The 11,723-nt window shown below is 35.8% G+C and overlaps 2 protein-coding genes across 2 annotated transcripts; one reads left to right on the top strand and one right to left on the bottom strand.

Moving 5' to 3' along the window:
- Positions 1–27: 27 nt before the first annotated feature.
- LOC104898127 (hypothetical protein) lies at positions 28–5,360 on the bottom strand. The gene is made up of 11 exons (XM_010685148.4): positions 5,117–5,360; positions 4,607–4,842; positions 3,539–3,583; positions 3,358–3,420; positions 3,181–3,243; positions 2,915–2,977; positions 2,674–2,736; positions 2,399–2,458; positions 1,655–1,795; positions 1,044–1,139; positions 28–884 (listed from the first exon to the last, which is right to left on the bottom strand). Exons 2-11 carry the CDS (start codon positions 4,808–4,810, stop codon positions 432–434), a joined length of 1,251 nt encoding a protein of 416 aa, XP_010683450.1. The 5' UTR covers positions 4,811–4,842; positions 5,117–5,360; the 3' UTR covers positions 28–431.
- Positions 5,361–6,758: 1,398 nt separating this feature from the next.
- Positions 6,759–11,403, top strand: LOC104898129 (thioredoxin H-type). Its single transcript, XM_010685149.4, has 5 exons — positions 6,759–7,114; positions 7,900–7,977; positions 8,638–8,751; positions 9,691–9,813; positions 10,764–11,403. The coding sequence occupies exons 2-5, from the start codon at positions 7,957–7,959 to the stop codon at positions 10,911–10,913; spliced, it is 408 nt and encodes a 135-aa protein (XP_010683451.1). The 5' UTR covers positions 6,759–7,114; positions 7,900–7,956; the 3' UTR covers positions 10,914–11,403.
- The last annotated feature ends 320 nt before the right edge of the window (positions 11,404–11,723 follow it).

Here is an 11,723-nt window from a genome sequence, read left to right on the forward strand (position 1 = left end):
GTTCTTAACCAGACAAAACAAAAAGAAAAAAGTAAAAGCTAGTCTTTCTGAACTGTTTAAAGAACACTACTCATGCAATGTGCATAATAGTATAATACCGAGATGATGGACTGAAGACAGTCTCCATCAACATTAACACAAGAAGGCAAGTGTGTAGCTACAAAGAGAAACTAATGCTACAACTCCCTTTATCAGATCAAAATTAACCAAAAATCTCAATTACAAGCTACCAGATGATACAGGTTGGCCATCATAACCAAAAATCAAATGTGGCCAAACTAGAATGACAAGATAGGAACACAAAAGTGTTGAATAAAACCCAATAGTATAGTCTGTAATCCAACCCTGTTGATGTTGGTAGTGTAAATTAAGCATTCGAACATTAATCGCCTTTCTTAATGGACCTTCTACAAGGTAGAAAATAATTTATGTTACTGCAGCGAGTTTGAAGAACCCTTGTCAACTAGATCAGCGCCACTTACAAACTTTGCAACAAAAGAAATAAGCCTATAAGGAGCACCAATCAGAGGAGCATCTGCAAGTGGCACACTCTCACCTCCTGCATTTGCAGACACCTGAGCTTCTAGATCCTGAGATTCATTTTCATCTAATGATATTTGCACAATTTCTCCAGACACAGTGGCATCTGCAGAATGTTGGACTACATCAGCATAATTTAAGTCCATTTTGTCAGTCGCCATTTGCTCATCTCCAATTGAAACTGTTCCAAAAGGCTTGACACTCTTCGTTGATAAAGAAATATCTTCTTGAATATCCTTGGTGGATATAGATACAGGATCTGCTGTTGAACAATCAGGTATATCAACCGAGGTAACATCAGGCACTACAGCTTGTCGGCCAAGCTCCATGGAAAGCACATTTACCTAAAACATATATTGATCACAGACACGATTTTAGAGAGACAAACATCTGTTGCTTCTTCTCTTGCTCCAAGGATTCGTATAAGATGACCAAGCAAGATAGATAACTTGCTGAGAACAAGTTGTCTGCATGTGAAACAATCATTACTTTACAGATATTACCTTCTCAACAAGCTCTGCATTTTCTGTCATCAATTTCCCAATCAATGCATAAGTTCCTTCCAGCTCAGCATTCAAAATCTCTTTCTCGTCCTTATCCTGTATCAGAAATTCAAAACAAATCAGACACATTAGCCTCTTATTCCTGCAAATTGTTCGTAGAAACTCTGTATAATATGTATGAGAAACATATCACTTCATTATGCGCCAAGCAAGCTGGAAATGCTTAGTCAGCTTTAAGTCACCCATTTCAGAAGACCTGTCTGCATATAACACCACCCATTTGCTCAAAATTCCCACTTCCCCCACCTCCTTATCTTCAGGTACCAGGGGGTTGAAAAAGTTTATGTTTCCAAAATACAAATTAACTAGGCAAGCTCACTGTATTATACCACAGAACAAACTATGGGTTCTTAATTTTTTTTTTTATTTTCCTTTTTCTTTGGATGTGCGTGTTGGGGGGTGGGTACTGCCAAAATCTGGAGGACGTAAAGGCTAGAAAGTTACATTGCTGCTCAAACTGGTAGATCACCTCATGACATCCCAATATGCAATAACATGTACCAACACATGAAGGAGTACAATTGAGAGAGAAAAAAAGGGCAGGAGTAAACCTTCTGAGCCTCAGCTGGTGATACTACAGTGTGCAAACTTGTTTCAAGATCCTGAACTTGTGACTGTAAGGTAGATATGTTGTCTAACAACTGCTCGTTATCATGTGAGAGACTGTCCCTAGCTCCTTCCAACTCCAGAACCTGCCAGGCTTTGTATTTAATATAGCATCAGAAAAATTATATATGTTTCTAGGGGTAAAACATACTTAATGGTGATCAAATCCTAATCATGTGTAACAAGCATATAGCTCGACATACAATGATGCAGCGGTCAAAGTAATTGAAAGGAGCTATACGGATGCAGCAGACAAACAAAAATCAAGTGGACAATATTCCGTCAAATCACATATCTTCTAGAAAGATAATGTTTGTGTCTTATAAAATCAATACAAGGCACTATATACATAACAAATAAACATCCAATCAGACTTAATTAGCCTAAGAACGAGCTCCTTCCTAATTTTCAATAAAAGAAAAGCATGTCATTTGCCTGACACATTGAACATCTAATCAAAGCTCAATTGACTTGCTATGATGTCGTTTGCTTGACGCATTGAACATCTAAATTCTAACCAAGCTCGATTGACTTTCTATAAGTTGTTTGCTTGACACATTGAACATCTAAATTCTAACCAAGCTCGATTGACTTTCTATAATGTTGTTTGCTTGACGCATTGAACATCTAATCAAGCTCGATTGACTTTTGATCATATCTACTACAAACTGACAAAACACAGAATATACCTGCATTCTCAGCCTTGCATTCTCATTATTCAGAGTGGCCATTATTTCCTTGCTTGAGTTCTGCAATTTCAAGGGATAAATTAAATTGTAGTTTGCTTCCTTTCTCTTGCCAGAAGAAGGGAACAAAAGGTGAACTGATAAATACGACAAAGAGACAATGCTAGATTAAACAAGTTGAATGATAAATACAATGATAATGACAAGTTCTGGAAGCATGCTGAAATAATTTTTACTAACAACAATAATAATACTAAATTACAAAAAAAAAAAATTACCTTTGTTTCAACAAGAAAAAGTTTCTCCTTCTCTACATGCTGAAATTTTTCCAGCAAATTTCTCTGAAACAATTTGTAATTGTTTTAGTAACATAAGGAAGAGAAACATATGTAGTCATAAGCTACGGCAATAATGACAAGCATATTGTAATATTAAGGAAGAGAGACATACATATATGACAAAAAAAAAAAAAGAAGAAACAAACATATTCAGTTTATGACAATAAATCCTAGCGCTCACCTCTTCAAAACGCAACGCAGCATTCTCCTGTAATAACTCGCTAATTCTCTGTTCCAGGCTCACCTGAGAATGAGACTTGATCAGGGAGTTAATTCTTTTAAAAGGAGTCAACTAATATTTTAGTTTTCTCATGCTTTAGAGCATTGTTCACTTATTTTACACTGGCCCCAACCACCTAGAATAGTGTAACGGTGTTTGAGGCCAAACAGTATAAGTATGAGTGTATGATAGAGTTCAATAATGCAACACAATCAACCCACCATTACCTCTTTATGCTGCCAGGAGTCATTTTCACTCTGTAATAGTTCCAATCTAATTTCTAAATCAGCCTGCAACAAGAGAGAAAAAGAAAAACTTTTAATTAAGAATTGGATTTCCTGATCAGAGAGCTTTTCGTTTGCACTGTGAGACATCTCACGTAATAAGATGTCATGATTCAATACCTGTCTTTGTATACAAGAGTCCTTTTCGTAGAGTAGTTGTTTTACCATATCTCTTAACCTGGCCTAGAAAAAAAAGGAAAAAAAAGATCATGAAAGGGATGCAACAAATAGCGAAGTGCCAAAGCATAAGAAAGAGCCTTGTCAAATAAACGAGAAACTTCAATCGATATTAACATCTAACCTCTTCTCGTAACCAATGTTGCTTTTCACTGTCAACTGCAGGACACTGCCAAGTGAAAGTGTGGAAAAACATTAGATGGTAAGACAGTTTTGAGGATTTGTAAAATGAAGCATATCGTATCAAGCTCTTTCATGCCAATACATACAGCCAATATGAGTTAAGTTCAAAACCTAGCATACATTATAATTTGTGTTCACAACATAGAATTCAACTATCATGCCAGTGTTGGGTTATGGCCCAAATTTCATTTAAAGCCCATAAGCTAAAGCAAAATCACTTTTCTATTACTTGCCGCCTAATATGATGCAGGATGATCATGAAAGATTCATGAATGTTCTAGATATGATGATTAGCTAAGAAAGCCTCTAGATATTAGTACTCTTATGTCGGCAAAATTTTTGGAGAAGCACCTAGACATTTCTTTTGGGATGCGAGCACCGACTTACCCCACCTATAATTATGGTGTTGTAGTAACTTCAGTTATCAACCCAAAATGATCGACCAACCTCCACAAATCCAAGAAGACATACATAAGCCTTCCGAATTATTCCCTCCTTTCTTACCACCCACATTGTATTATTAATCCATTATTCCTTTTGTATTACTCCTTTGTGAGTTTATTATATAGTGAGAGTAATTATTGTTTCTCACCCTAATATATTTTAGAGTCCTTGTACTCTCCTATTTTCATAAAGTGGATTTTGGGTACTCGTCGTCCGTGGGCTTTTTGCCTCTATTTGAGGATTTTTCCCATGTTAAATTATTTGCTTCTGCTACGCACTCACAACCCTAACAGCCAGAAAGCTAATCAATTTTTAACTAATCCGAAACATACACGTTACATCATTCAGAAAGTTAATTGAAGACAATTGTTTGAGTAAACCAATAACTCGGCACTTTCTCTATTGAGTTAAGCTTCTTCCAAACTACATTGGTGGATAACAGCATTGACGCAGACGCAAATAAGTATTGAGGATAATGAATTTGCTGTTAAACAGCAACAATAAAGAAAATAAAGAACAAATGTTGATTAAGGAAATGTATTAATGAACACGAAATATAACTTACCCCATTAGCAATAGCATTATGGACATGTGTTTCATCAATTACAATGTTTGAGTTTGACACATTGTCTTGTTCTCCACTAACAGAGCTTGTCTCTCCAGCATTTGACGACGCCGTATCATCAACAACAGCTGCACCTGCAGCTGCTTTAGTCTGCTGCTTATTCTTCTTCTTCTTGTTTTTCTTTTTCATTTTCTCTTCCTCCATCTAAATTCTAAAGCTTAAATCTTGGGGAAAAACTGAAGAAAACTTGATGGGTCAAAATCCAGCTGATTTACACATACAATCTTGATTGAAAATGATTCGATCTTTCAATTAAGTAATGATGACAGAAGTGAAAGAAGCAAATCAAAGCAAAATCAAAGAGACAAAAGAAAAGGTACGCAAGCATCAATGGAAACCCTAGCTACATAGCAAAAAAAAGTGCGAAATGATCAACAATTGCAAAAAGCGTTTGCAGAAACTGATAGAAAATGCAATGTAAGTGTAAAGGAGAGAGATTGAAATCGGTACCTGGATCCAGAGAACAGAAAGACAGATAGTGCAGCCTTTACGTGCGTTCCTTATTTTGTGGGTGAAAATTGAAATGAAAGAATTCAAGATTCAACAAGTAGAAGAGAAGAGAAGAGAAGAGAAAAGAAGGGTCTTTACTCTTTGCTGTGTGTGCGTTTTACGAATCTCCTCATTCAGTCATTCCTCAAAGATGAAAGATGAAAGACGAAAGATGAAAGATGAAAGATGGCGTTTAAACTTAAAAGACATTTCTTGTCTGTTTGGACTTTGGCCCGTTGAACTTTTATTTGGGCAACTCACATTCATCCAGTCATTCATGATTCAATGAGACTTTCACAGTTGAGACTTGGCCTTGGAGGTAATTCTATTTACAATTAATATTATTAAGACTTTTAATCAACTTCGAGTTATTTGAATAACGTCCTTTAAACACTTTTGTTTACGTGATCACTTTGATTGTTTTTATTTTAAATTGTCACCACTTTATAGATGATCTCGAAAAAATATTCCATGTTTTTCATGAAATTTGTCGAGTTGTTATTTCAAATATTGCAAAAGTTATATACCATTGTGCAAACACTATTATTTTTTCTCATCAACGTTCGACAACTCGGCACAAAAGTCTTGATACCTAGTAAAAAGAAAGTGGGCTTTCTAGAGTTTTCTTCCCAAATGTTATGGACGATCAATCGTGAAACTGATAATTCACATATTATGGAACAATCTTCTATTTTTTCTTCTATTAAAGGTGCTTTAATTAAAACTATTTTTCTATCTAATATACTTTTATTTCCATAAAACACTCTACAACAATTTTTTTTTTTTTGACAAAGGGTAAAGAAGAAAGAGGATTAGCTTTTCCTTGCTTGTGTAGCAAGTTGATGTGCTAATTTGACCTCTTCCCTACTTACCCCGATACAAGAAATGAAAATGTAACTATTTGCTATTCTCTTGATGTCCTTAATGATATTGTCGATGTTTTTATTGGTGATGATGTTGCTCTTCAAGGCCGTAATAACCTCTGTGTTGTCCGTCTTGATTATAAGGCCTGAACTTCTCCACTCCATATCAGCGATTGCTTTTAGAATTGCGTAGGCTTCTGCTTGTTCTGCCGAGTTTGCAAAGATCTTTGAGGCAGCTTCCTCCTTAGGGTCATTATTCACATTTTTCCACGCTATTGCTGCTTGCCATTGGTTTGTTCTCACGTTTTTCTTCCAAGCCCCGTCAACTACAAGCGTTTGCACACTGATTGAGGCTTTGCTTCCTATTGTCCACTCTTGAAGTTGATGTTTGGTGTGATCTGCGTGTTTCTCTTGTGAAGCTTTGGCTAATTGTCGATCTTGTCTAGATTTGACAATTTCGTTTTTTTAAAAGAAAAGTTATATGATCTAATTTTCAAACAAGTTGCATCATGTCTCAAAATATGGTAAACATTGTCACTATTTTAACGATTAGGCACATGTTTCATAAGTTGAAATTTGCTTTGCTTGCAAATTAATTATCCACCACATAATAGGTGGTCGGTGGTCAAGCACTCAAGCTTTTGTGCTTACTCTAGACACAAAAGCCTAAAATTACCTACCCACCTGCATAATTGATAATTCTACACATGAATGATGAATGGAAAGTTTTTATCTTCTTCTCAAGTTTCAACAGCATGTATGGAAAGCTTAGTTGGCAAGAAGTTGATCTCTAGTTGTTCAGGTCTTATTATGTGTACTACTTGCTTTGTACTAAAAGTCCAACAACCTAAATAGTAAATCCAAATAATATAAGGATTAAGGAACACTTTTCTTTCTAGAACCCCAATTTATGATTTATCACCTCGCAATTTCATTCATCAACCAACTTCCCTCTTTGGCTCTTTCTCTGCTTTTGAATACTACTAGAAGTTATCTCTCTTCAAATTTTATCTATTCAACCGACTAATCTTTCTCTCTCACCCGTGAAATTCTTATCAGTTTCAGAAGATTAGGGTTGTGACTTTCCCTATTTCAGGTATGCACTTTTCTGCATCTATCATTCTTTATTTTTGCTATCTCTTATGATTCTCTTCTTCTATGTATTGTGGATCTTAGTTTTCTTTCTCTTTTGGTGCCAAAGTTTTGTTCTTTATTAATTCTTTTAAATTGGGTATAAAACCAAATTCCATCTATGTTAGTTGTCCAATTTTATTTGATGATTAAAATAATATCGCCTTCTACTTACTAACCTGCAAAACCCCAAAAAATTAATTTTTTTCCCCGGTAGAATGTTCTTATATTGCCTTGGAATTTGAATATAGTCTACAATTATGAATTTGATATACTGAACTTTGCATTCAGAAAGTGATAGTATTGGTTAATTAGTTGGAGTATTACAATATTTGTTATTTCTTTCTTGGCATGAGTTTGGAGTTTGGACTTGTGATCTGATTATTAAAAGTTCTAATTTTTCTGTTTGATTTTGTAGTCCCTCTACAACAGTTTGTTCAAATCAAAATTAGTTTGATTGGTAGTTACTTTTTGGTTGCTTAGTAGTTGTGACTTGGCTCACTACTTCAAGGAAGTATCTTTTAGAAGATTACTGTGCTACTACATCTTCTTAAAATGATGAACACACTTCAGCTGGGATTTGTTCCCTCTCTTTGATACTATGATTGAATAGCTGAGCTTTTCTTGATCTTAAGTTATTTGAAGTATAAAACTTGGTCTAGGTTGTGACTGAAAGCATGAACTTCTTGGGCGGATCTGTTTCATTTGAGAGTGCACCTCGGCTTGGTTCATGATTTCCTTCTTTTTCAGGCAATTTTTACAGCAGTACTGGCTATCTTTAGTAAATTGTGCTCCGGAGGTTGCAAGATGGGATTGTGTGCTTCAAGAGTAAGTTCTTGTGATTGAAAGCTAATTTCCCTGACGTGTATATTTATATACTGTTTTGAACATCTCTCTTTGGATTTTGTTTTTATCAAATTCAATGCCTAATTGACTGCCCAACCGCCCTTTAGCTAAAGCCTATCCCCTGCCCTCTTCTGGCAAAAACTTATTAGTGCTCCACATTACCGGCCCGGTCACCACTTACAAATATGTGATTAGTTGGTAATGGAAGTTAATGAAGAAAATTCTTTTGCAAGTTTAGATACTTATATGGAATTAGAATTTCCATGGGGGCAGTGGAATTGCATACCAAATTACGTACAAATCCATTACCAAGATATTGTTTGTACTGGACAAGCATGCACGTGTAGTGGAACTGGTGCTAGAACTTTTTGCTAGGGTATTTCACTAGCTTGCTTGAATATACAAATCATAAAATCATGTCCTCTTCAGTGCACAGTATACCCTTGTCGATTTGTGGTGATTGTTATTAGGTACTGAAAGATGTAGATGGTCGAAGTGGAATCATTTATCATAATTTATGTCATTGGCAATGGCTTTGCATTATTAATTCGAGATTTTGGTGTTTAATGTAGTAGTGTTGAGCATTGCACTATGTAGTAACTTGATGGGGCTGCTTAAATGTGGTTGCTATTCTGGGTGCAGGATGATGATGATGATTCTGCTCACTATATTATGGCCGATGGAGATGTGCATCTTATTACCACAGTTGCAGCTTGGGAGGAGAGGTTGTCGCTTGCCAATCAACAAGACAAGATTGTAAGATTTTTGCCCTTTTTTTGTGCGGAATGAATTGTCAGCTGTTTTCTGTGCTTCTTACAGATACCCTTTCACAAGAGAAGTTGAAACAACTTCTAAAGTTCCTTTTCTTTAAAAAGCGGTTTGTTTGGCACTGTGTTTTTGGAGATGAGAAGTTTTTTTGTTGAAAGAAAGATATTTAGCAGATGGAATCAAGAATCAGGAGGGAAAAAATGTATATAATCAGAATAGGGAAAGCCAAATCCGAGATATGTAGGGCTTGCTTATCTCCCTTACATTACTCTGCTTCTCTCTTTGCTCAATTTCTTCTCTCCTTAGCTTCCTTTATGCGATTACCCTTATTGCTGCATCCTATATCTGTCATTTATAATATACATTAGAATCTAGTCCTGGAGTGGGCCTCATTACCATGGTCATGAATGGTTTGCATAGCCTATGCATGTTAAAACTTTTTGACCGAACCTTGGGGTATTTTGTTATCATAAGTGATCCACTTTTCCTTTTATCTTTTCCATTATTCTGATTTTTAAGAGTAGTAAGTGAGTTGATGGCGTTATGTGCTTAACTATGTTAAGGGTTTGTCTCATTAGTACAACAGACAACAGTTATATTTTTTGTTGGGAAATCAGTGAGTTAATTGATGGGTTCTACCAACTATTGCACTTAAAGAAAAATTGCATGGATTTACATGATTAGTTGTGTATCATGGAATAAATTTTATTGTACTTGAGCATTGTCCTGAAAAGTGTTTGTGAGCACAATACTGGAGCAGATGTTAGTTATTATTGTCAAATCAATATGTAGGATAAATAATGGCACTCTCTTGTCCCTTTGTGGTGCTTTTCTAGTTTTCTCTACTGCAATAGAGGCCATTAGTACCTTGACCTCTCTCACAATGTAAAATACTTGCTGAAGCTTGCCACCCTCTTTTTTTGACAGATAATAGCAAATTTTAGTGCAGCATGGTGTGGGCCGTGCAAGATGATTGCATCATATTATTGTGAATTGTCTCGGAAATACACTTCCTTGATGTTCCTCACTATCGATGTTGATGAACTCCCTGTAAGTATACAATCATTTCATTGGACTTGGAAGGAACATAATAAAAAGTTTCTACTGCATTCAAGACTGCTGCTAGGTGGAAGTCTATGTTACTCGGACTCAGATATCCAAGTCGGACACAAATATGTGCTTAAGTGTCCAACTCATCTTTTCCCCTGAATTTTCATGATTTTTGCCCAAATTTCAAATGTCAAAGGATCAATACCCATATCTGACTGTCGAGGACCCGGCACGGTTTAAAGTAAAGAGTTCAAGTAACATAGTTACATAGGTGGTAGTTTTTGGGCTTTATTATCTGTTTTGTGCTAGTTATATAGCAGGGGTTTGACATTTGCAGTTGATGCAATACTGTGTTACTGGGAGGGTGGGGGGGGGGGACAGAATCATCATAACCCCTTTTCTATTTGAAAAGTTTTGTTTCTCTTAATATGGTGCTTAACTGCTAAATTCTTCTAGTTGGTAAAAGAACCTGTGGCTTGTCCTGAAGACAACATTAAATGAGGGTAATGGTAATGAGTTTCTGTTCACTTTTGCTAGAAATAACTCATGTCAAGTCAGAATGTGTATTTCTTCATATATTTTCATTGCTACCCAATACTACTCTGTAATGGTATTTGGTGATAATGAAAATTAAGAAGAAAATCACATACTTGAGAGGAGGGTTGCATTGTCATGTATGTTAAGACAAATTGGTAACAAATTAGATGTAAGCTCATTACCATTATCACCTAGTGAACAGGTCGTTTATGGTAGCCATAATAGCAAGTATTTCTTGTTCTAAACTACAAAATTTCCACTTTAGTTTATTACTATAATGGACCATGGAATCTTCATGCTCCTCGCAGTTTTAGTCTTTACAATTAGGATGGAGAAATTTTGCATCCCAAACTTGTTGCAACTATGCTGCAACCTCCTATAAAAATTATTAAGTGTAGATTACTTTGATGCAGGATCTTAGCACCTCATTTGATATCAAAGCCACTCCAAGTTTCTTCTTCCTGAAGAATGGACAGGAGATTGACAAGCTTGTTGGCTCCAACAAGGCAGAGTTACAAAAGAAGATAACTGCCATTGTAGACTCACAAGGCCGGCCTTCCTAGAAGCCGTATTATGATGTCTCAGTGAAACGTGGTTCTTAAATTTGTGATCCGGGTGCAAACATTACGCTCATTTTTACCCAATCTATGTATCTTCTGCTGTGTAAAGTTGTGAAATAGCATTAGATGAGTGTGTTATTTGTTATACTTGTATGTGAGAGGCAATGCTAAGAGTCACAAGCATAGAGAAAACGTTGTATACCAAGTAGTACTTGGTCACTTGGCAAGACTTTTACCTTAGATACCTGAAGTTTTACGTTTGAATTTTGCCAAGTGTGGTGTTTGGGAGCAGCAATCGCTCTACTGTCTCCCCTACACTCAAGCACCCGATCCTCAAATGCTAGGTCTAAAAACTGTGAGAGTTGAGGTTTAGACGGGGTTTTTTCTCCTTAGCATTTAAAGAGTGTATTTAAAAATTAGGTACAATGTTGTTTTCTATATTGTGCTTGTCAATTTTGTATATCCAAAATACCAATAGATTCTAATTCCTTAATTTGATGTTTATAGTGCTTGATTTCATGATCTTGAAGATGGGCAACGCTTTCGCGTGCCATCATTTGTCTGAGAGGGAATTTGGGGGGTGGGGGTGGTAGTGTGGTACTATGAAATTCTGTGTAATCATGTCGATAAAAAAAAAAATTCATTCTTGTTTAGAGTAATCCCATTCTTGGTATTTGTACATTCAAAATCTATTTTGTACAGTTTTGTTTTTTACATTCATAAACTATATTTGCACATTCATAAACTATATTTGTACATCCATAAATTATCTTTGTACATTCATAATTCAGTTTATACATCCAAAAATTAAGT

The sequence above is a fragment of the Beta vulgaris genome, chromosome 7 (assembly GCF_026745355.1).
Source record: "Beta vulgaris subsp. vulgaris cultivar EL10 chromosome 7, EL10.2, whole genome shotgun sequence".
Taxonomy (NCBI): Eukaryota; Viridiplantae; Streptophyta; class Magnoliopsida; order Caryophyllales; family Amaranthaceae; genus Beta; species Beta vulgaris.